The sequence below is a fragment of the Lissotriton helveticus genome, chromosome 3_1 (assembly GCF_964261635.1).
Source record: "Lissotriton helveticus chromosome 3_1, aLisHel1.1, whole genome shotgun sequence".
Lineage (NCBI taxonomy): Eukaryota > Metazoa > Chordata > Amphibia > Caudata > Salamandridae > Lissotriton > Lissotriton helveticus.
In genome coordinates this window covers 1406945947-1406972065 of record NC_136061.1, presented here as the reverse complement: position 1 = coordinate 1406972065, position 26119 = coordinate 1406945947, and the positions used below count along the sequence as shown (strand labels likewise).

Sequence of the window (26119 nt, the reverse complement as noted above, 5' to 3'; positions counted from 1 at the left end):
ATTGCCTTATGTCACCTTCATCAGTTTAAAGCTTTCAAACCCTGCTTCCTTTCACTAGAAAAGTAATTTTCTCCAATGAACCTCTCCTCTCCTACGACCAACATTTTTTGTGCAGAGTAGATCATGAACATTTACTATTATTTAAGGCTTCACAAAGATGTTGAGTAGTTTAGTATTGCTAAATTCACCACCCTTCCTACTAATGACTGGTTTTCTGGTACTGTTTATAGCAAAGTTTCTAAGCACTACCAACCCTCCGTATAGCATTTCTGTTCAAAATGGCAACCATATTAGCAAAAAGCCAAAATATCTTTAATAGAATGAAGGCAAAAGACGGAGACCAGAATAAAATGCAACACCTATTTCACAGAAAATGTGCCTTTCTAGAAAAATGACTGTAGTTCCCATTCCATTTCTATGAATCAAAGCACTGATCAAGAATTTTTGACTGACCTTCGGGTATAAAAAAACTCCATACTACTGAAACAATATAAACAGAGTCAATAACCAGTATTTCTCAGAACACTAGAACATATTGCAAGAAATTAAATCTTATTTGAAAATTTCAAACCCACAGTTAGCGAAATAGGTCTTCTTTTGCAGAATTTAGTTGCGAACCAGTTGATCATAATCAATAACGCTTTAGGCCTTGAATAATAATTTCAACATAATCCACTTTTCATTCTGTTTTGTCTACTTGTGGAGGATAATTCATAAAACGACTTTGATTCAAACTTTCTGTGACCAAATCTCACTTTTCAGGAAATTGGAGACTTGTTAGGTGCCGGAAAGATATTCTGTGACAACCAGCTTCATAAATCTGTTCTGAATTTTCATTTCCAGTGACTCTATGAACCACCAAGGGACGTGAGGTTCCAATAACCTTTGTTATGTGACAGTAGCAATTTCAAAGGACAAGTTAATTACCTTCAGTAACACTTTATCTGGTAGAGGCATGATCTAGCCACAGATTCCTTACCTTCGAATTTCCCAGGTGTCAGACTGTATCTGGAAGATTTTTTTCAAGCAAGACCCCTGCGCGCCAGTAGGTAAAGTAAAGTAAAGTCCACATTTGTAAAGCGCACAATCACCCGTAAGGGTCTCTAGGCGCTGGGGGGCCGTCGGGAAGATTAAGCGAGCTATTGCCCAGAGTCACATGGTGCTGGGCTGACCTGCCGCCGGAGCCGGGGATCGAACCGTGGTCCCCAGATTCCAGCGTCAGTCGCCCTGGCCGCGGCGCCACACCTCTTCCTACCGGTCAGTGGGCTCCACTTGACGTTGTTAGCGTCGTCTCTGCCATTGTGATGTCTGCTGCACCTATATATTAGAGCCACCTCTATGCGTTGACGTCAGTTACTTTTCATGGCTTTCCACACCAGGAGCCCAGAGCCATCAAGTGTACTGACACTGGTGTGCTTTTGAACAACTAGGGCCCTGAAAGGGAACAGCCCTGACCATAAAAACCTGTCCACACTGCCAGGAGGATAGGTGGATCTGTAAGTAATCTGTGGCTACATCATGTCTCTACCAGATAAGGTATTACAGAAGTTAAGTAACTTGTCCAGCTGATGGAGACATCAAGCCACAAATCTCTTACTTTTAAATAGATACCCAAGCAAAACCATCCCCGGACGGCTAACAGACAAATTTAGACCAGGAAGTCTTGCAGGACAGAGTTGCCAAAAAGGCAATCTCTTCTCTTCTTTTTTGAGTGTCTAGGCAGTAGTGTTTGGTAATTGTGCGCAGGGATGCCCACATAATGCCTTACAAATGTCAAGGACTGGAACACCACGTGTAACGCTGTGGTAACAGCCAAAGCTCTGGCAGAATGAGCCCTTAAGCCTTCAGGAGGCTGCTTCTTGGCCAGAGCATGGCAAATTCTGATGCAGAGGAACAACCCATCGTGAGATCGTCCTCTTCTGCATCGCACAACCTTTCTTAGATCCAACGTACCCACAAAGAGTTGGTCGTTCCCCTGGAACACTTTAGTGTGGTCAAGGCAGAACAATAACACTCTTTTTGAGTCTAGAGGTTGGAGACGCTCCTCAATTTTAGAGAGGTGGGGAGGAGTGTAGAAAGTGGGCAAGGTGACCAACTGCCCCATGTGGAATGGTGTTACCACTTTGGGTAAGGAAGAGGCCCTAGTGCGAAGCACCAACTTATCAGGGAAGATGGACAGTTAAGGGGGCTTGGATGACAGAGCCTGCAATTCGCTCACCCTCCTGGCAGAAGTAATTGCCACCAGAAAGGCTGCTTTGATGGTAAGCAGCCGGAGGGGGCAGTTGGCAGAGGTTAAAATGGAGCACACATCAGAAAGGTCAGATGCAAATTAAGGTCCCACTGAGGCATGATTAAAGGGGTAGGTGGAAACACATGTACAAGCACCTTAAGACATCTATTTACCATAGGGGATTTAAATAAAGACGGTTGGTCTGAAAGCCTCAAGAAAGCAGACTAGGCCGAAAGGTATCCTTTGAGAGTGCCCGGAGCAGAGCCCTGCTAGGCAAGGGTAAAAATTGAGAGAAAGACTTGAGAGAGAAAAGCAGAAAGAGGATCAATAGATCTTTCTGTACAATATTTTTAAAATGTGTGCCTCTGGCAGGTATACACAGTCTTGGTAGAGGGAAGCCTGGCTGCCAAAACAACATTACAGACTTCGGGAGGAAGGTCGAATGCTGTCAACTGCTGCCGTTCAATCTCCACCCAAGTAGGCGCAGAGTTGACAGGTTCAGGTGGCAGACCCTCCTGTGCTGCTGTGAAAGAAGATCCTCCTGAAGGGGCAGCCTGATCGGAGAATCTGTGGAAGCTCGGCATACCAGACTCTCCGTGCCCTGTCTGGAACAACAAGAATTACTTGGGCTCAGTCGCTCCTGATCTTCTTGAGCACTCTAGGCAGAAGTGATATTAGCGGAAAGGCAAATAGGAGGCCTGAGCTCCACTCGAGACGAAAAGAGTCACTGAGCGAGTGCTGCCTTGGAAACTCCAGCGCGCAAAACTGCTGGTATTGCGCGTTCTCGGCAGAGGTGAACAGATCTAACGAAGGATCTCCCCACTGCTGTAAGAGTCCTTGCGCCACCCCTGGATGGAGATGCCATTCGTGATCCGCTAGGCATCAATGGCTGAGTTGGTACACCATGGAACTAAGAGAACCTGCCAGGTGTTGAACCAACAGGGAAACACCCTGCTTTCCAGCCATGTCATGAGACGCAGGGCCTCTTGACAAAGGGTCCACAATCCCACCTGCTCTGTTTGTTGCATTACCACATGGTGGTGGGGGTGTCTGTGAACAGTTGAACCAGCTTTCCCTTGTTTGAAGGAAAAAAGGCTTTCAATACCTAGTCAATCGCTCGTAGCTCCAACAAGTTGATGTGGAGTCCAGATACCGACTGAGACCAGAGGGTTCTGATCACCACCTCTCCCAGATGGCCGTTACATCCCAGGAGTGACGCGTCTGTCACTACTGTGTGTTCTGGTTAGGGAAGGGAGAGGGGTCTGCCTCTGACCCAATGGCGGTCTGTTAGCCACCACTGCAGGTCCTGTGCAGTTCTCTCCGAGATAGGTACCATGTCTGACAGATTCCCCTGATGCTGCGCCCACTGGAACTTCAAGTCCCACTGCAGGACCCACATATGCCATCTGGCATGTGTGACTAGCAGGATGCAAGAGGCCATGAGCCCCAGTAACCTCAGAGTCATTCTCACCAAAATCCAGGATAGAGATTGAAACATCGGAATCATAGCATGAATATCCTGGACGTGCCATTTTGGAGGATAGGTCCGAAACTGCACTGTATCCAGAAAAGCTCCGATGAAGAGGAGCATCTGAGAGGGGGTCAGGTGTGACTTCGGTAAGTTGACACAGAACTCCAGCGAGTAGAGACAGTTTGCCGTAGTCTGAGGTGGGAGACGACACCCTGGGGCGAACTCACCTTCAACAGCCAGTCGTCGAGATTGGGGAAGACTGGCACTCCTGATCTGAGCAGATGAGCTGCGACCACAGCCATCACCTCGGTGAACACCCGAGGGAGAGCTAGTAAGGCCAAAGGGGAGCACAGTGAACTGAAAGTGCTTGTGGCCTACCGTAAAGTGTTGGTAGCGCCGATGGGCAGGTAGGGCGGGAATATGAAAATAGGCGTCCTGCAATTCCAACGCTACCCTCCAGACTCCTGGATCCAGGGCAGACAAGACCTGAACTAGAATGATCAGATTGAACTTTTCTCTTTTGAGAAAGTAGTTCAGGGATCACAGATCTTGGATAGGGCGCAGGTCCTTTTTCTCCTTCATGACCAGAAAGTAGTGGGAATAGCAACCACAGCCTACTTCTGGTGCCTCTCTAAGGTTCCCTTGGCCAAGAGAGTCAGGACTCCCTCTTGAAGCAAAGCGAGGTGATGCTTTGTTAGCTGGTCATAAGCTGGAGGCATTAAGGGAGAGGTAGTCTTGAAGGGGAGGGAGTAGCCCCTTCGGACAATCCAAAGAACCCACCTGTCCGAACTGATGTTTTGCCAGTGGAGGAGGCGATTGCTGATCCTGCCACCAACTGGTGGCCCATGATCTTGAAGGGCTGGACTAGAAGGGCTTAGAGGCTGAGGGGACAGAGGTGGTGGTAGACGGATTCGACCTCTGGCCACCCAAACCCACAAAGTCAGAACATGCGGTGCAGAGGTTGCTGCACTTGTGTGGCCTTGTGGCTGGGGTATGACTGGCGTGGCTGAAAGCCCCTTCCGTAGCCACGAAAGGAGCGAAAAGCAGACTGGGGACGTGTGGCCACTGAGCGGCCCAAGGACTTGGCAGTAGCCCACAAGTCATTAAAGCACTCTAGGGCCATGTCTGATTTGCCCCAGAAGAAACGTGTGCCATTAAAGGGCATGTCAATGAGGGAAGCCTAGGCAAAAGCCAGAAGTTCTCAGCCAGGCTAGGCGTCGAACAGCCACCGTCGATGACATCACTCTGCCCAGCGAGTCAGTCGTGTCAAGCCCACAATGAATGGAAAACTTTGTCACATCTCTCCCATCTGATACTGCTTGAGAGATGGGCTGGGTCTCCTCTGGGACTTGTGGCAGCACTTGCACAACAGTTTACCACAAGGAGTGGCAACGGGTCAATAGGCATGCAGTGTTTACTGACCATAATGCAAGGCTGGTGGAAAAAACCTTTTCTTGCTCCAACTGCCCAGCGTCTTGGATTCCATGTCCGGGGTGCAGAAGGGAACGCACCCGGAGATGTAAAGGCTTGGACCACCAAGCTCTCGGGAGTAGGGTGCTTGGTGAGGAAAGTTGGGTCGCCCGGTTCAGGGCAATGGTGGTGGGTTATTGTCTTATTCACAGGAGCCCCTGTGCAGGGCTTGAACCAAGTTCCCAGCAGGACATTAGTCAAGGCCTGATTGAAAGGCAGGAGGGGTTCTGAAGAGTACACTCCTGGCTGCAGGACCTCCGTCAAGATGTTAGTCTAATCTGTCACAGAAGGTCCACAACCTCAGCTGCCCTTCGCACCACCATTGCGTATGAAGCTCCCTCCTCCGCAGCCACTGTAGGGGGAGAAAGCAAGCCAGAATCTGGAGAGGTGTCCAGACCAGTAGCCTCGCCCAATTCCTAGTACTAGTCCTTTTAGTGCTCTGGCTGGTCTAGTGGTCCAGAGACCCCTCCCAATCTTCCTCCATTCCTAGCCCTGTAGAATATGGTTGCGGAACCGACCTAGGACCAAAGTCTTCTGTCAGTGTCGGAATCGGCAGGTGCTGATCCAGGTTGTCAAGGACGAGAATAGGGCTGGCGCCGCAGGTGGGCCCAGCAGCGCTGGGAGTCTCAGAGTAGGGCCCGGTGGCCAGGGACGTTTTTAGTGGCATGACTGGCGTCGGTCCGGATCCATAACCGTATCCATGGGGTGGGGGGTGGGTGAGGGAGAGTGTTCATCAGTGCCGGACCCACCGGCGCAGAACCCGATGGAGCCCACTGAGTCTTCAGGGCCCAAAGGGGCACCAGGAGGAGCAACATTCTTTGAGCTGAGCAGGTGTCGCTCCGGCCCCGGGAAGAAGGGAAAGCACAGAGTCAAACCAGGCACAGGTTCAACCAAACAAGGAGTAGAACACAGAGGCTCCTCCGTCGCATCAGCCGACCAAAGGGGCGAATTCACTGTGTTTTTAATGCTTCTTATCTGACCAACCCAAAGACTGAGTGGGAGAACGAAGACTTAGAGCTCCTAGAGTGGTGCCCGGACCTTCCTCTCAACTATGAATGAGACGACTAGCTTTATCCTACAACTATATAAAGGAAACAATACAAGGATACCTTGAGCTTCACAAGTGTGGAAATTTGACTAAGTGTGGCTTTTATGTTTTCATGTCTGTATATGTGAACATAGTATAAAGAATTTAGATTTTCCACATTATAAACCAAAGCACGCAGCAGCTGACCAAGGTTTCGCACATCAACTTTGTCTGTTTCAAAGATATTTAGTGGTGCTGCTACTCTCACCATCCGCTGCCAAGGATGTATATCAAAGCAATAGAATAAAAGAGTAGAGAGGCGCACTCAATGAAGTCAGTAATACAAAGAGTCCATTAAATATGTAGATCTTCTGTTCCTTTCTTAAATATATTCTTTATTTTCTTTCACATACAACGGCACAGCCAACGCGTTTCATTCCCATTCGTGCCTAGGGAATTTCATCAGGGCATATACTAAATAGTCAGGTCGATACGGTAGTCCTAGATGAGGTTGCTCCTAGAAAGCTGGTGTAGGAGAATGATCACAGTAGACCACGACGTATTCCTGAAAAGGCTTGACACTCAATTCCAAATGGAATGGTGGTTCGAGTTCCCAGAGTTAGCTGAGATGTACAACTTTGGAGAGTCAAGGTGTATATTGATCCTGGACCCCTTAAGGGAACTGCAAGGCGGAGGGGGGTCCGCGCGCTCGGGAAGATAACCGGCGTGTATAGTGGTTGTATTCGCGTTATTACGAAACGGTACCTCTGATATGGTCTCCGTTCTCCGCCGCTCCTCCTCATGGATTAATGGAAGCCATTAATCCATGAGGAGGAGCGGCTAGTTTAATTGAGGGTATTATATGTAATTGGTGTGTTCTGGACAGCCAGAATAATACATGTTATTTATGAATCACTCTTCACTGTCGTGATTTGTGGGCATTAAGAATTTCGATGTGCGGAGGCAAGTAAGGGATCACTAATAGTAGCTCTCACGCACAACCTGATACGGATCATCATTGGACCCTTCATTTCCATGCTTAATATAAAGCATTTCTCACAATTTCTGCTGAAATTGTGACACCCGATAGGACCACTTGTAGTTTATACTTACATACCTAGGTTTTGAGGGACACAGGGCAACCCCATTATACTTAATGGTGCACTGTTTATGTGGCACTATTTTTTAAAAGAACAGAATAGTTTTTTTAAATGATCATATTTATATTATTTTTTAATATAATTGTGTGCTCTTGTTCTGTGACAATAGTTGAGTGTTTGTTAGTTAAACAGGTGGCACTGTGTGTGATTATAGACTTAGGTTGGGGTATAGGGTTGCGTAGCTACTTTTGTGTTAGTGTGGTGATGTATCTGTTATTGTATGTTACTTGGAGCTAAAGTGTGTAACAATGTATGGATGCATTTTGCTGCAGTCACACCAACTGCATGTTTTTCTTTGTGTTTGTAGTTATCAATGGTTATGTGATCGAACGAAACTGGTGCAACGTTTATTTTAAATTGGAGTTGGTGTCTAAATCATGGACGGTGTACTGCACCGTGATATTGATAGTTTAATTGTTCCAGCAGTTGTACAGTATATATCATGGTATTTGCTTGATACTGTGAGAGGGCATGTGTGGTAGAGAGTTAAGGGCATCTGTCTATGTTGGCTTTTTATGGCAATTTATGACAGCTACAAAATGTCTTAATATTGCAGCATGTGTTTTGAAACCAAGTTTCTTTGGTTAGATTATAGTGGGTTAATCTTTGAAATAGAGTTACGTTTCAGAAGCAGAGGTAACAATTATGTTGAGCAAAGTATTATATCAATGGATATTACTAACGGGCGAATTTTAGTGATTTTAACATTTTGTTTTGAAACAATAACTTCTCTTTAACTTTTTCAGTGAGCTTTTTATTTTAAGTCACAGAAATTGAGAATATCAAGGTATTATAATCAAAACCAACCATAACTTCACTTTAGCCTTGTTTTTTTCTCATTGAATTTCTGTGTTTTCCTTGTTATCATATAAAATATCTAATAGTTCCTTGCACTTGACTGCCTATTTACATCCTTTCCCCCCACTGTACACAGCCTTCCCTTTGATGAACTGAACTTAATGCAAATCCATTAGGGGGGCCCGGTTAAATGGGTAGCATGGGTGGGAAAGAAAGTGTTAATTTGCTAATTAATAACTGTGGCATTGGTTCATGAAGCTTTATTGTATTTGACAAGTGGTATTAAAGTAAAGTCAAGCCTATTCCACAGATCTCAGGTTTCATCAAAATTTGGCAATGGGGAAAAATTTACAGGGGCTATTTGCAGTGGGTGTTGTCCAGTTCCTGTGGGTATGAAGGCAGTGCATAGCAGCATCAGGCCATAGGCCAAGCCCTGAACACAATCAGTTACAGACTGCCAACCACCACTACTCAAGCGAGGGCGGCATCTGGGGTCTGGCCCATGCCCATACTCTCCATGAGGGTCACGCCCTGTTGCACAGTCTTTAGTAATGGGTACCGGTTGCTGGCTGTAGGGCATGGCCTGGATAGATATAGATATAGATATATAGATATAGATATATATATATATATATATATATATATATGTGTGTGTAGTAAGACGCCATTCATCATGTTCCCGTTCAGCAGTGGAAACCAAAATAACGCCAGAGCGAAACCACAGTTAAGTGCTCATTTCTTCAGTGTTTTATTCGTGTCGAATTCTGCCAGCAATCTGTCATGACGCATTTCACCTCTCGAAGAGGCTTGATCACATGATGCGTCAACAACATAAATGAGGGTATATATAATGGAATCCACTCAAACAACAGCTGTATGTAATATACAAACAGTAAACATGGAAAAAATACTGCCCAAATGTCATAGCAGCAAGCAGCATATTCAGGGCATAGTGCCCAAAGTAATCTAAATATATCCTTCTCAAATGTTAAGAAAAAATATATATAAAAATACATAAATAGAAAAATGCTAAAAAACATTTTTACACAATAAAACCAATTATATAAGTTATATTTACAAGGATAAATCCAAAATTTCATACAACTATATATTTACATTGATTTTTCTAGAATAGTGCAAAACGAGGTGGGTATATCAAGAGGAGTGGATAATCAAAGCAATGTAATATCCTGCCTCGCAATCTTGATTTCCCTACCACCAAGCTCAAATTGTCCTGTTACTGTTTGTCTAGTCTCGAAAGGGTTACTAGAAAATACATATTATTGTCAAAGTGGAAGTTTGTTCAACGTTAGACATGTCTTAATATATATATATATATATATATAGAGAGAGAGAGAGAGAGAGACAGAGAGAGAGAGAGAGAGAGAGAGAGAGAGAGAGAGAATAATCTATATATAGATATACATTTTTTTTTCTTAAGGGAACTTGGGTTCGAGGACCCACTGGATAAAGGTCAAGCTATTTCTCACTTTTAACCCTGTCAAGACCATGACCCATCTTTGTAATGCCAAATTCTCGAAAACTACTTTACACATTTACACCAAACCAAGCAAAGACATTACCAGGAGAAAACTTCTACATTTATGCCAGATATAGTGCAATTCCATGTTTGCTTTCTGTAGTGAAGAGCAAAGATTTCTTTGGGAGTTAAATTGGAAAATGCTGCCTTTTAAATTACTACATTAATAGTTGTTCCCCTTAAAGGATATGCATGAAATTCCAAATATCAAGATTAAGCTAAATACGGTAAGTGTATGTTGAGTTATGTGCAGATCCATAAAACAGCACCAAAGTTATTAGAAAATAAATTGTTTGACATTCCATTTACTTTTGATTTCTCCCTTGTCAACTCTGCATGAAACCCAAGATTTCTGCACTTGGCTGACATTCCATAAAGCCTCCCAAAATTCTTGCAGATTCATTAAAGCGCGTCAAGGTTATTAGCAGATAAAAACTTTTTGGGCATCCTCGATGACCTGCAAGAATCTTGGCATACCCATGTAAGGATAAATACACTAAATGTCACCCTAATTTCATGCAGATTTGTCAAATAATGCCACACTTCTTAGGAAATGAACACTTTTCTGAACCCAACAAATGACTTACAGGTGAGGGTTGTGGCAGGCAATAGAGCACATACCCTCTATTAGGCAATCATCTTTGCTCTTGAACATGATTGAGTGATGTGCAGATCCATAAAACAGCACCAAAGTTATTAGAAAATAAATTGTTTGACATTCCATTTACTTTTGATTTCTCCCTTGTCAACTCTGCATGAAACCCAAGATTTCTGCACTTGGCTGACATTCCATAAAGCCTCCCAAAATTCTTGCAGATTCATTAAAGCGCGTCAAGGTTATAAGCAGATAAAAACTTTTTGGGCATCCTCGATGACCTGCAAGAATCTTGGCATACCCATGTAAGGATAAATACACTAAATGTCACCCTAATTTCATGCAGATTTGTCAAATAATCCAGTGCGAAAGTATATACCCAGGCCTACAATTGTAAGGACAACCAAGGCTATTTCAACAACAAACTTAAAAAAGGGGTGAACACACAAAAAGAGTTTTTTTCTGATATGTAAGAATTTAATTCTAGTGATAAAACAATTGATCAATAACATATAACAAATATTCAATACACTTAATACAATATTTTCATTAATAAATTTCTTAAAAACGATATATGTTCTGGTTAATGTGCAGGTTTACGGATAAGGTCTTCACAGATATTGTTGGGGGGCTGTTTATTTCAACGCGTTTCGACACGTGGTTGTGTCTTCATCAGGAAATTATTTATACAGCCAATTTTCTAGACTTTCTTTTTCCGCTTTTTTAAAAATTTCAGAACGATGAGGGCGAAGAGTGAGGCACCTTTCTTTACCTTTGCAATCGAAATTGGTATGTGAAACCTGGGTTTAGCGGTTTCACTGCATACATCCCACTCTTCTGTTCGGACAATTAAAACATACTATGCTCTTTAAAAACAAGTATTCTTCTTTGATTATTATGTCAGCGTTATGGATCCTTAGCGTTATAGATCCTTAGCGTCATAGATGTTTAGCCAACTAAAAGCGCCAACATGGGACGTCGTGTGCAAGATAAAATCGTCTCTTTGGGTAGCAGTAATTCTTTTTTTTTTAAAATGGGATTTAATCAATCCTGTCTGTTCAATTTCATGAGCAGATAGATGAATGAAGAAAGGGCCCTTTCTTCTGCACCAGGCGAGGCGTCGTGAGACAGAAGTCTGTCATCATCCTAACCGCTAAAAACTTCTACTCTAATAAGAACACGCTTATCTATCAGGAGTTTTTAGAAGAATTTGGAAATAAAAGAACATGAAAATGCTGCTTCATTCATCTATCTGCTCATGAAATTGAACAGACAGGATTGATTAAATCCCATTTAAAAAAAAAAAGAATTACTGCTACCCAAAGAGACGATTTTATCTTGCACACGACGTCCCATGTTGGCGCTTTTAGTTGGCTAAACATCTATGACGCTAAGGATCTATAACGCTAAGGATCCATAACGCTGACATAATAATCAAAGAAGAATACTTGTTTTTAAAGAGCATAGTATGTTTTAATTGTCCGAACAGAAGAGTGGGATGTATGCAGTGAAACCGCTAAACCCAGGTTTCACATACCAATTTCGATTGCAAAGGTAAAGAAAGGTGCCTCACTCTTCGCCCTCATCGTTCTGAAATTTTTTTAAAAAGCGGAAAAAGAAAGTCTAGAAAATTGGCTGTATAAATAATTTCCTGATGAAGACACAACCACGTGTCGAAACGCGTTGAAATAAACAGCCCCCCAACAATATCTGGGAAGACCTTATCCGTAAACCTGCACATTAACCAGAACATATATCGTTTTTAAGAAATTTATTAATGAAAATATTGTATTAAGTGTATTGAATATATCTGTTTTGTTATATGTTATTGATCAATTGTTTTATCACTAGAATTAAATTCTTAAATATCAGAAAAAAACTCTTTTTGTGTGTTCACCCCTTTTTTAAGTTTGTTGTTGAAATAGCCTTGGTTGTCCTTACAATTGTAGGCCTGGGTATATAGTTTCGCACTGAACAATTTCCCTGTCCCAGGATTTTTATCCTTTCCAGGGGGTCCCTGATATATTACACGATTTGTCAAATAATGCCACACTTCTTAGGAAATGAACACTTTTCTGAACCCAACAAATGACTTACAGGTGAGGGTTGTGGCAGGCAATAGAGCACATACCCTCTATTAGGCAATCATCTTTGCTCTTGAACATGATAAAATGTTACTCAGCACTCCTTTTACGCTAAGGACTTGTTGCATAAGACACCATTTTTGAAACAGACCTAATCAGGGGGCAATACCAGATTACTAACTCACCTCATTGGAGGATAGGAAACATTGTTTTGACATCATCAAATACTATTTGGACATAATGCTATGTCCAAGTGCAAGAAACTATTACAAGGAACTATTAGGTATGTTATATGATAAAAAGCAAAACACAAATTCAATGAGAAAAAAAACAAGGCTAAAGTTAAGTTATGGTTGGTTTTGATTATAATACCTTGACATTCTCAATTTCTGCGACTTTAAATAAAAAATTTAAAAAATCACTGCTAAAGAAGAAGTCTTAAGTGAGACAAAACATATTGGCTTTGGCTACAATCAAAATAATATGAGAGAATGGAAAAGAAAGAATTGAATACAAACTGCATATAGGACTTTTTCTTTGTTACATTGAAACACGGACAATTGAGCTACATTACCTATGCGATAACATTGCATTGGTCACCTAATCTGGAGTGCTGAGTAACATTTTATCACTTTCCTGAACACCTTTCCACTGTGTCTTTTGCACAAATAAAAAAATACGAATCACTACAAAGCCTGAAACAGTAATATACGATTCTGTGATATACATATGACTCATCATTTAGAGTTCAATACAAATCTATTCCTCATTACACCTTGCCTGCTAAGGCAATTCCCGCTGGGTGCTGCAATCTCTAGAAATGCATTGTTCATGACAAGGTCAGCTCGTCATAAGCACAGGTACAGTAAACTGCATGACAAGCTGACCTTGTCATTAGCATGGAAGTGGTTAAAACATCAACTAAGTGTTCTATTCACTTGTGTCTGTTTATGAAAAATTATTTCAAAATGTATTTTTCTATGAAGGATCTAAATCGAGAAATGACTACCATTCAAATTATATAAAACATGCCAAGTTTCACGATAGCTTAGACATTTCTTAATCAGGGAATTCTTGTAGAGACAACAGTCTTTATTGAAATCATAGGAAGGTATAGTAAATAAGGATGTGTCATAATAGCTAAAAATGCTAGAGATAACCAAAGCAGTTGACTAGAATTCCACTTTGCAGCCACTCAGTCGAAAACCTGTCAAAGCACTTGTCCCGCTTTGTGCTAAGATGCTCTGAAGACCAAAATAATATTCATATTTCATTAAACAGTATTACAGAACAATTGATTAGCACCTATCAGTGTGCATCACATTTTTTGTTGAATGTCTTCATGTTTTTACATAGCAGCAGCATATTAGTAAGGAACTCTTACTACTTGAAAATGTTGAAGAAACTTCAAACGTATCTTCTACCCCAAATGTGAAAAGTGTCTATCAGTACCCAACTCAAATATGCTAAAACAAGGATGAATCTTAGAAACCGGCAGACTGCAGAATCAGAAAAAAACAGCTGCAAATTTGAGTCAATCTTGTGAGCCATAGTTTTAAATCGGTGGATGGTGTAACCAAACATCTGATGTTAGAAGCTAGTTATGAAATTACTAACACTTCAAACAGGAGGAAGAAATTGAGACCAACTACTCACCAGCTGCTGTCAGCATCATAGTTCCTGATTTCTGAGCTTCGTCGAATTTTAAGAAAATGACATTCAGCCTGTTGGATAAACAAACATTTAGTAAAGCAACCATTGTAGCACAAAAGCCAAGGTTTATTTCCTGACAAAGATACATTTTTGATCTGTAAGTGGATATACAGCGCTGAAAAACATACAGTGATAAAGAAACTTCCATAATATTAAGGCTATCACTGCAGTTTTAAAATGTTCTTCTCAAGCACTGAGGTTATTTAATGTCAAATTCAGTTCCAAAAGCCGCCAGTGTACTTTCTTAACATCTTGTTGTAGGAGAAACCTATTACAAAAGCAATTTCTTAATATTCTTGTTGATGTTAACTGCTGGACTCTTAGCCTTGTTCTGAACACTTCCACAGATGTCTTCCTAAACAACAAACCATCTACCAAACTCTTTATGTTGGCTACCACTCAGGGTATAAGAAATCAGTAAGTCATTTTAGAATGATAAAGTACAAAGGCTGTGGTCATGCTATCCTCCTATTGTTCATGGCAACACACTGCAGGTGTGAATAGTTTGATTATGACCCATCCCAAGATCATACATACTATGTATATATTTCCTGGAACACCGAGGAACCATCCTCAGGTAGAAGTAATTTGCATGCTAGATCAACAACAACATGAGAGGTAGGTGTTGAGAATTTGGAAGTGGGAACACAGCACTTTGATTGAAATTTTCAGAAGATACTGAAGAACGCATATGAGAAATCTTTATTGGTCCACCAGGTACAGATAAAGCTTGATAACCATGGCCAAAGACAAACCAACTGTGTCTACAGAGTCAAGGTCAGATTGACTCTATAGACACAGCAAAGCATGCAGGCCGTTACTAATCAGATTAGAGAACAATGTTTTCACATGGTTGTAGGATAGTAGGATCTGCTTCTATGATTGCCCCCACTTTTTGCCTGGTGCTAAGCTGTTATTGGTTAGTCTGACTGGGCTCCTGCTAATAAGAACCCCTAATAAGAACCCCAGTCTATCTGCTTTCTGCCTAAATTGTTATGTTCAGTACTTAGGTACATCCCAGATTGGATACTGGGGTATCCTTATAAGTCCCGAGCATATGGTACTGAGGTACCCAGGGCATAGGTACCCCGGAGGTTCACCATGGGCTGAAGCATTCATTATGCCACCCATGGGAGATAATTCAAAATGGAACTACAGGCCTGCCACAGCAGCCTGTGTAAGCTGGAGCTAGCAACACTTACTAAAGGTATGTTTCCTATATCTAGGGTCACTGCACTTAAAACCTATAAGTGCAACGGATCCTATCATGTTTGGTATCAACCATATTGGAATCATACCCCCACACCGTTTATGATTCCAAGCACTGGAAGAGCCCTCCGTTACGCTCTCAGTGTTCCCGCTGCCAACCTACTAGACCCGGAGAGCACAAAATGGTTTCTGCTAACCAGAGACACATTTCTGCCCTCCTGCTGCTGTGCCAAGTTCGAGCATGGGAAGGCAGAACAATAGGCATCCTGTCACAGGGAGGTGTAACCACCTCCCAGACAGGATTTAGTGAATTGCGACCGGGTAGATGTGCTTGCCAGAGCCACTAAGTCAGCATGAGGGGCACATTTGGTGCCCCGTGCATAGTCCAGTTCAAACCAGTCCGCTCTTGCGCGAAACTGGACAAAGGACATTGGAGTAACCTTCCCCTATCCAGACCCTCCCCTGGGAGGGTCCCCTGAATCATCCCAATCCTTTCCTTAGGATACTTAAGGGCTTACCTGTGGGTGGGTCCCTAGATTCGTTGTGGGACAAGATTCAGATACAGCACCACTTCTTCTACCGTCTGGGCACTCTGGACTTCGTTTAGGCTCGCCTTCGACTCCCTTCCAGTCTGCTGCATCATCTGTGCACCATACAGGAACCTTCAGAAGCCTGTGGGAATCAAAGACACCTGAAGGAATCTCTATTGAAGTGAAGGAGTCACTTCCCTGCATTCGCAGGCACCGAAACTAAGTCGAACGGTCTGCTGATCCTGAGCTCCACCGGAGTCCAAAAGGTTCTGCAACACAGGTGGTGGTTTTCCACAGCTCGAGGCCTACCCTGCCCTCTTAACAAGTTTGCCGACAGTATCCTTCCTGGGGGCTGCATTAACCGAACCCCTGTGCACTACGTCAACTAGCAGTTGCAAAGTGCAAAGGCTTATTGGCTTCCTTCCACCAAGATCTTCGGGCTCAAAGTAGCCCCAACCTCAAGCACCTCCAGTGACCAGAATCTTCAGCCGCACCGCATCGTGTGCACCGTGGCTTGCATCTTTTGGTGAGCTGCTCAAGGTCCTCCTGCGACTTCAGTTCCTCCCGCCTGTGGGTCCTGTTGAGGGTCACCTTTGTTTCTTTTGGGCTACCCTGATTGCTCGGCGCCTGCCCTGACTCCCCTGTTTATGGTGATTCCCCTGGACCTTGCTGGTCAAGACGTTGCTCCTTCTTCAATTCCAGCATTGGTTGAATTTGCCAAGGCTTGTTGGTGCTACCGCCGGACACCAACCCCTCAGCACTCAACATCCTTTGTGGGACAGCTGGTGCACGGCTCCTGGTCTTCCTTAGCATCGCCAGGTCCTCACAGCTGCAGAGTCAAGTTAATCGTCAACTCTCCTGCAACACCAGGCATTGGAGGGCATTCATCTTCCAAGTCTCCTAGTCACCCCTGAGTGACAGACTCTGTCCTCTCTGCTTGGAGGTACCTTTCAACTAGAATCCACCTCCGGAGTCCACCAGACACTTTCTCCTTCTTCAGCAGTGGCACTTTCCTGAAGTCCTCCATTGTGATCGACGGCGGTTTCCGTCACCACTTCACACGTATTCACCCGGCTTCCCTGGTGTAGGTAAAGTGGGTACAAAGGTAAACACAGGTGGGGTAGCTCTCCAACCCTCTGTCTTCCACAGGGTTTCTTCAGGGTCCACTGGGAACAGTCCCTAATCTTTACAAATCCAACCACGACTTACACATAAACTTGTACGGAGAACGCAGTTGTGTTCCCACACTGCACCGACCTCTGTGGGGCTCCTAGTCTCTCACCTTGGGTGGTTCCGTGGATCACTGGCACTTCTACATCCTCTTGACATCGTCCCGCTTACAGTTGTGGTTCTTATACCACTTTCTTAGTAAATGCTTCACCCCCCCCCCCCCTGTGGTGCACTCTGTATTCTGTGCTATTTACTGAATTTCTTCGTAAAGTACTGTGTGCGTTGAGCATATATCCAGGTAGGCGACATTTGTATATGTTAGAGAGTATTATATGAGAAATACATATTTTCATAAATACTTTCTGTGGATCTTTTTTACTTAATCTATACTATAAGATTGCATTCTGGTAAAACAAGCTGCTTTATACTCCTTCTGGACTACGCCTTAAGGCCGCTCTCCACAGCTACCACTTAAAGAGCTTTCCAAGGTTGTTTAAGACCTCTTAAATCACCATAAGGGGTGTCTGGACTGGTGCAGGGTGCCCCCTTTCATAAGTGGACATCATAAACCAGGCCAGCTTCTCACAATGATCTAGTAAGCAAATAACCAATTGTTCACACTTCCCATAAGACAAGTACATATTGGCCTAAAAGGCAGGTAGCACTAGCTGCATGAAGGGCCAAAGTGCCAGAATCAAAATCAGTGTGACCAAGTTTCTTGGATTTCATGTCTGGGGAAGCCATAACAAAATGCACTGGGATTTTGAGCTTATCTGAACGACCAGACTCTCCAGTGACAGGTGGGAGGACAAAAAGAAAATAGTGGCACCCGTAATCTGTGGACGGACAAACCTAAAGAAAAGGTTTCACTATGCAACCATGATATGATCCAAGAATACTTAATTAAATGGAAGCAAGAGCTCCACCGTTGCTGCAGGTTGCAAGATTTCTCAAAGAATGATATATTATACTTACTCAGAAGTTAGTTATTTGCAAAGTTTCTGCAGCCTGCCAAATAACTGCCATAAAATATGAAACCTCCTTCAAAGTGAGTCCATAGTAGTAGGAAATGCCACCGTCTGGTGAATTTCCATGGCCCTGGCATTTTCTAAAGACCAAGTTGAGATGAGTGTCAGTACTGTAAGGTGACTAGAGTTGATCTGTCTTTTGAGTCAACACTCTACTATTTACCCTCTCATAGCTAAGGCATCGAGACCTGAATTGAAAATCTCCTCCAAACGGGTGAAACCTTGGGACGTGTGGATATGGTCGCAAGAGAGTCCATCATTAAAATTAGCCCCAACCTTCTCCTTTGCCACACGGATAATACTTCTACTATCGACCTCCTTGGCTGGTGCCAAAGTCTGCTCCTTTTATGGTGTCGCCATAGGCGCCAAGGAAGGCCCCAAGCAAATGAGAGATGTCACCAATGGGCTTGGAGTCTAAACCAACAAGTCCAAGGGAACAGACCCACTGGTATGCCAAAGAGATGTGGAGACATCCTGAATCAGTACACATAAGGCCTCCACCTGTGCATGGTCAGTAGAACAACTTGCAAACTCCCGTCTCATCTTGTTACGAGCCAATGGATTGCCTGAAATAGAGGAAAACTCTGATGTGGTGCAGCAAGTGCTTCATTGGCCCTGGAGGAAGGAAGTGTAGGAGAGTAGGGTCTGCTTCCTATGGTTACCCCCACTTTTTGCTGTGATTCTCTTGTTTTTCGACTTTAGTATGACTGTGGCCCTGCTAATCAGGCCCACAGCCTAGCTGTTCTCTCGCTAAATTGACACCATGTACTTTAGGTACATACCAGATTGGTTACTGGGTCACCCTTGTGAGCCCCTGTGTATATATATCCTAGGTACCCAGGGCATAGCTGCACCCTAGGCCTACCAGGGGCTGCAGCTTGTATTGTGCCACCCCTGGTTAGCCTTCCAAACTGACACCACAGGTCTGTTCTTACAGCCTGGGTAAGGTGGTGTAATCACCCCTTACTTAGATATAGTATATCTATATCTACCTTATATATAGACACATAGTAACCTATAGGTCACTCCTATGGCAGGCCTGGACAATCCTGGAGGCAGAGTGCTTGGTTTTGTGTGCGAGGGTGCCCTGGCATGAGCAGAGCCCTTCTGCAGCTTTCGGAACCATCTCCTTATCGCTGTTCTAGGATATAGCCATACCATAAGTGCATTATAATCCTCGCGGTTAATGCTAACTTTGGTTTGGCTTTATCAAAACATGTTGTGTAAGGTGTCAAACACTTTGGAATACTACCCCCCGCCAGTCCTGGCGGTGGGGGTAGCATTCCACCCTTCTAGAGGGAGATGACATGTAGTTACTGGTTTACCCGGTTAAAGTTAAACAGAGCCCCAGCATCACAAAATGGATGCTGCTGCCACAGACACGAGTCTGCCCTCCTGTTGCTGGACGAAACTCTGGCAGGGGAGGCCTAGACAATAGGTTTCCTGCCCAGGGAGGTGCTAGCACCTCCCCAGACAGGCTTTAGTGTATTGGGGCAGGGTGGGTTGCATTCAGTGAATGCTTTTCAGACACTGCCTGGGGCACACACGGTGCTCTATGCATTTCCCAGCTCAAACCGGTTACTGGGGCACTCAGCCCCGGCTATGGCGCGAAACTGGACAAAGGGGAAGGGGTGTAACCACCCCCTCCCCAGGTCCACCCATAGGAGGGACCTTAGAGTTAGTCCAACCCCATAACTTACTATAAGTATAGAACCCCAGTCCCTAGGACTTTAGATTACCCTGGATGAAACTCTGCAACATATATCCTGGACCTTCGACATTCCATTTCGACTGGAAGACGGAAGATATCTCCTTGTGGTCAAGGAGTGTCCACCCTGTTCAAACAGGCACCAACAGCAACTTTGCCGGTCTGCATTTTCGAGGCTCCCGCCAGATCCCGAAGAATTAGCGACACAGGACACGGACTTCCAGACATCTATGACCCCGACCTCCGCTCATAGCAAAGCTGAGATGCGTGGTGGAAACGAGAGACGTGGGACCGGAACTCCTGGACATCCTGCATTTTGCACGCTGCACCTACTCCCCGAGGTATCCCGAAGTTGTGCATTGGGGTGCTTGAAGCCCCAGCCCCATTTGCAACGAAGCTCAGAGGCCCACACTCCACGAGTGTCCCGTGGGCCCGCTTTGTGCATTTCAGCTCGACGAGTCTTCACGGTTCCTAGACCGTTGGCTAGTGAGCCCCCAGGAAGACCACTCTTGAAACTACTTTGCTTTCCTGGTTCCTCCAGGCTTGCACCAGCTTCCCTGCAAAGGAGAAGCGCCCCAGACCTTGCTGGTCTGCAACAAAGCCAATCTCAACATCCTGCGTGGGTTGCGTTTGCCAAGGCTTGTTGGGTCCAATTCGGATACCGACACCGCAGTCAACTAGATCCTTCATGGGACAGCTCGACTCCAGCTCCTGGTCGTCGTCAATGCCTCCTGGACCTCGTGGCTTAAGAGACAAACTTCACCTTTTCACCTCAAATCACCCGACATCTGGTGGCATCTTCCTATCGCCGCCCTGGTCACTGGCTAGTGGGCCAGACTCTGTCACCTCTGCTTTCAGGTTCTTCAGATCTTCGATCTACCCTTGGATCCACCTGGACACTTTTCCTCTGGTCGCCTGCAGCACTTTTAAACCGGGCAACTCAACATGGCAAAATAAAACTTTTTGCCAGATCAAAACCATCCTTTTCGACATTAATAAGCCATCTCTAGGAAAGACCTTGTAACCCACCAGGTAAGGTACTTGAAATTAAAAAGAAGGGTATGTGTCTTTTGTTTTTAACATACCCGGACAGTTAAAGCCTGAAATTGAAGTTGCTGCACCCCTTTCAAAGGGCAACGGGGCATGCAGGGGTTACTAAGCCCAACCATGGTGGTTGAGGCCTTTTCTTCCTGATGTCCCAGTGCCCACCTTACTATGGCTCCTGAGCAACTGGGCCAAGTACCCCTTCTGCACCTGACTCTCAGTAGTAGCTGTGGATGAGCAGTCAAAGTCTTCCTTTGGATTATGATAAAAAGAAATATTTTAATTTTAACTATGCATTCAGAGAAAGATGACATTATTCATAAGCAATAACTCAAGTTTCCTTGCGGTCGGGGCACTCATGTTTCACTGGCACATTTCTGCCCCACCCACTCCTTGGAATGTGGGCCAGGGTTATTCCCCATTCACTGGTGACCGCATCCAGGGAATACCTACAAGTAGGTCTCAACTTAACAGTCCACTCTGGCTCTTAGAAAATCGAAAATATTGAAAAGTGTCTTTGGCACTGCAACGCCTTTAGCTGAGAGTACCCTCCACCCAATCCTCACCCCCTGCCCCCGGCCCTCCAAGGTGCAGGGTCTTACCTGCTCCAGCAGTGACAAATTGTGCAGCGGTTCATGGGGTGCACGGTCAGCGGGCACTTGGAAGGTTTAAGTCCTGCTTGGTGTGTCGGTCGTTACACCGATGCACGGCAGCACCAGACAAGCACAGACCCTTCTTGAAGTTATGCGGCCAGCTCCAGCAGAGATCAGAGGCACTCCGGTGCTCCTCCTGCATAGTAAGTTTTGCACTCCGAAAAAAGGGGGAGAGCGAGGATTTCAATGCTCCTGATCTGCGTCCCAGCAATTTGGCGATGGACCCACAACATTATCTGCAGTACACAGGGGCAGGTCGGGGCAATCCTTGATGCTTCCTCTGGCCCACGGGTCACACACCTTAACAGTTGTCGGGTGGTGACTCAATCCTCACTGCATATTCAATTCTGGCAGCCCCTTCTGGCATACGGGATTGCCAAAACACTTCCAAATGAGGCGCCAGCCCACACTGTACAGCAGACTGTATCACGGCGGCCTTTCTCATGGCTTTCTTCACAGCGGCCCTCTCCTAGCATATGAGTGTGGCCAACACTCGATCTGCACACGGGCAACGACCCATCAGGGCAGCAGCTGTTTCCTCACAACTCGCACTGGGAGTCCTTTCGACAGGGCTTTCCACTGGCTCCCTTCAACGTTCTCCTCTTCCTCACAGGGGCACACTGATCTTGGTAATCTGGCAGACTCTGGTGGCATCCCTGGGTGATATCCCCTAAACCAGCAGGGAAACTAGCAGGCTTTGACCCCCAGTCCTGGTCACAGGCACAAATCTTGTAGAGCTACCACTGTGGATGCTTGACAATTTTTGGGGTCTCAACCTCCCCTTCTTATAGTCCATTTCCAGACAGCAAATGTGATTAAGGGTCTGGGTATTTTACGTTTGGCTTCTGCTTCATTTGAAGTGCACATTCCTCCTTACCCTCTTGAAAGGAAGCCTGTCACAGCAGGAGAGACTCCAAAGTTGATATTCCCACATCCCAGGCCATAGGGGTGACAAGAGTTCACACTTGGGTGTCAGCCATAGTGATACGTGCATCCAAAGCTTAATCCCGGGATCCCAACTCTTTAGGATTCCCTGATCTATATCTATATCTATCTCTCTCTCTCTCTCTCTCTCTCTCTCTCTCTCTCTCTCTCTATCTCTCTCTCTCTCTCTCCTGATCTCTCTCTCTCTCTCTCTCCTGATCTCTCTCTCTCTCTCTCTCTTTCTCCCCTTCTCTCTCTCTCCCCCCCCTCTTCCCCCCCTCCCTCCCTCCCTCCCCCTCTTCCTCTTCCAGTGTGTCCCACCGATCTCACAGGAATGCAGCAATAGACTAATCTGTCTGTAGGGATTCCTCTACTCCCTCATGTACTCACCAGGCAGGCCTAAGCTTCCCAAAATGGAACACTCCATGTAATGGACCATTACAGGGACACCTGTACTCAGTACGCATACCTGCACTCCGTTCTTTCTCCCTTGTTCTCTCTCTCTCTCTTGTTCTCTCTCTCGTTCTCTCTCTCTCTCTTTTTCTCTCGCGTTCGCTCTCCCTCGTTCGCTCTCCACTACACCCTTCATGTATTGGACTTCTCATAGGAATACATACACCCAGTACATACACTCACCATGCACACACTGCACAGCACTACTCTATCCCTGTACTCAACAATTCCCAGGAACAACCAGTGCAGAGTCATGACTCCCACACTGCACAGCACTTCACAGCTGACTAATGTAGGCCAAGGGGCGAGTTAAGCACACAGCAAAGAAACTTTAAAAGGGTTAGTGGACCAGTCGGTCTCACTCCAGGGACAGGTTAAGAGGACCTGTTCACTCCGACTTATCACTGTGAGCCACCAAAGAGCCCCTTCTGCTTGGCTCCAGATGAAGGCAGTAGCCTTCCACACCTATATGATGGTAGCGCTTTGGGCATCCCTCCTGGTCCAACAAAACCACAATCCACGAGACCGGTGCACACACATGATCCTTGTTTGGCTATGATTTTTTTTTTAAACAGATTTTGGCATTTATCATGCAGCAAGATACAGGTACATTTTCATCCAGCCAGGAAATATCCACAAATCCCAACTTGGGATCCGTCCCAGTGAGTTCGTACGTCCCCCCTCCCAGCCTCTGCTTATCCTATGACTGTCGACTGCATTATGCAGTGCGTGCTATACTGGATTCTCAGCAATGTTAACAACCTAACAGTACCCCTCCTACTACTCCCCCTCTCCCCCCTCCCCTGCTGCTGCCGACCTCCTTGCCACGTTAACTCTTGCTGCGTATATGGTCTGGATCCCACTCATACTCGCCGCATCCTTGTGCCTTGTTCAAAGAGCTTGCCATGTGGGTGGATGTTAGGGTACCATAGCCCAGTTATGTCTCCCCCTCAGCTCTGTCTTGATCCAGCTCCCCAGGGCTAGCCAGTCGGGGTCCCACCCGTGGCGTGCTAGGTGTTGACTCTTGGTCCTCATTCTGCAGATCATCTACCAACACCTCCCCCAGGCCTGTGCCCGCTCCAATCGTCCTATACTTCTTTTTGCGTTTCAAAGCAAGATTGTATGTTCACAGCTTGCCCACTTCACTAGTTCCCTTTTCCAATTGCTGACCCCCTGACCTGCCGGGCCCTTCACTTGCTGGTGAGTTCACGTTTCGCCAGAATGTATGCCAGGTCTTGGAACCTGGCTGTGACCTTGGTTTTAGCAGAGTGGGGAAATAGGTTGAGCAGTACATGACCAGGGGTGCATGGGATCTCCTTCTCTGTGACGCGCGCTATCTCTCGAACCACCTCTTGCCAATATCCCTCTATCCTCGGGCAACTCCACAACATGTGAAGATAGCTAGCCCCTATCTCCTGGCATCGGGGGCAACTCGCATCCTCCAGACCAAAATATTGGTTAATCCTGTCAGGGGTAATATACGCTCTATGCAGAGTATAAAAACTAATTAATTGGAATCGCGCATCGCGGGAGACCTTGGTGGCTCGGAGCAGTGTATTGTCCCAATCCTTCTCTGCTATGGGGCTTCCAATGTCCACCTTCCATTTATCTCTCAGGCTCCCCAGCGGCCCTGTGGAATCCCATCTAATGGCTCTATAAGGACATGAGACCGCCTTAATGACACCGCCTGCTAGACTTATGTATTTGCATGAAGAATGTGTAGGTGGTTCTAGTGTCCCCCGACCCCAATGTCTACGCATGGCCCCAGTGACTGCCCCATATAGTAGAATATGCCCCTGTGGGATATCCCAACTAGCTTGAAAGGCCTCAAATGTGAGAAGTTCCCCATCGCCGTATAAATCTCCTACCTGGGTGACCCCGGCGTGTGCCCACTCCTCCAACCCACTCCACTGACCCCCATGCGGGAGTGCCTCCAATAATGCCACAGGCATCTCCGGGTAGAAAGATCTTTTGGTTTTGGTTTTCAGAAGACACCTGATCGAGCAATTTCTTATTACCCTATGCTCTGAAGTGGTTAGTGTGCGCTGTTTAATAGTACCCATGAATGTACTCAGGACAGCTGCTCTACTCGGGGTGAACGGGGGCGTCCTCCTGCCCGGATCTAGACTTCCTGCCACCCACTGTGTGAAGCGTGGGAGCCGACCCGCCAGATAATAATTCTCCATATCTGGCACCGTTGCCCTGCGCAACGTAGATCCTTGTTTGGCTATGATGATAAAAATCAGCACTGGGGATCCAGACAACTGTATAGTTGGGCACTAAGAGCAGGGGTAAACATCCATTACCATGCAGAGGACGTTTCCATTTCAAAAGCCATTTTCACTGCAGCAAAGACAGAGGTCAAATTGGCTGACATGGAGTTTCACTAGCCACTGCACTTAGTGCTAACTTCCATTTGGGAGCACAAAGATAACACTCTCCAAGGTATCAAATTAATCATTGCAATAAAACAAGCTTACTGCTGAGATCAGATTTAAAGTAACTTAACAGGAAGGTGACTTTAGAAAGTTACCACTTTGTTGCCCAAACCTTCAGTAGCCTTTACTTCCGGTCTGCAGCACTTGTCATTGGAGACAACATGCTGCCTCCTTGCTTGGAAGTGTGACGCGCTTCCAGGAACAAAGAGAATTGCTTAAGGGCAGAGGTGTGACCTCCTCCAGCAGGATAAGTACCAGGTGGTTGCCACAGATGGCAGAATTTCAAAGAGGCAGCTGCCTAAGTAAAGCAAATGACAATCACACCTTCTCCTGCTCACTCCTTTGTGTTAGCTTACAGCCTGGCCTCTCCTCCAGGGGAGTACATTTTGTGGCAGAAATAGTTATCCCAGAGTGGCTCCTTATGCTGGGTATGTGCCCAGGGAAAGAAGGCTGGCGCCTTGGTTTAGTGTACTGCACTGGGGGTCTCCTGAGATTGTTTGATGGCAAAACCCCCAAGAAGTGATGTAATGTGGGAAAGGTAGCTTCATAGGAACTATTGACCAATTGGCTAGCGAGTCCTTTCCTCCCACAAATGAGAAGATCGTATAAAAGTGGCACACCAGACCCACAGTCCATAGATCACTACTGGACTAAAAGAAGACAGAAGAAAGACTGCCCTGCTGCTCAAAGGACCCAGCAAAGAAAGGCTGCATCAAAGACTGGACTGTCCCTGCTGCACACAACAAACCCACAATGAGGACTGTGCCACTCATGCGAAAGAGCTTCTGTTGTGCCAGAACGGAACAATAAACTCCAAGGACATGGTGGTTAGCCTACTATTAAGCTTCAGGGTCATAAAAATCTAAAGTAGCCT

General features: G+C 45.4%; 1 protein-coding gene across 5 annotated transcripts in view; it reads right to left on the bottom strand.

Annotated features, from left to right (window-relative positions):
• Window positions 1-26119, bottom strand: part of CLASP1 (cytoplasmic linker associated protein 1) — a 1618163-nt gene that overhangs the window by 1241921 nt on the left and 350123 nt on the right. For all 5 annotated transcript variants that reach the window (XM_078682066.1, XM_078682063.1, XM_078682065.1 and 2 more), the window contains exon 8: window positions 14032-14099. In XM_078682066.1, coding sequence (XP_078538192.1) covers window positions 14032-14099 — 68 coding nt within the window. The remainder of the gene's footprint in view (window positions 1-14031; window positions 14100-26119) is intronic.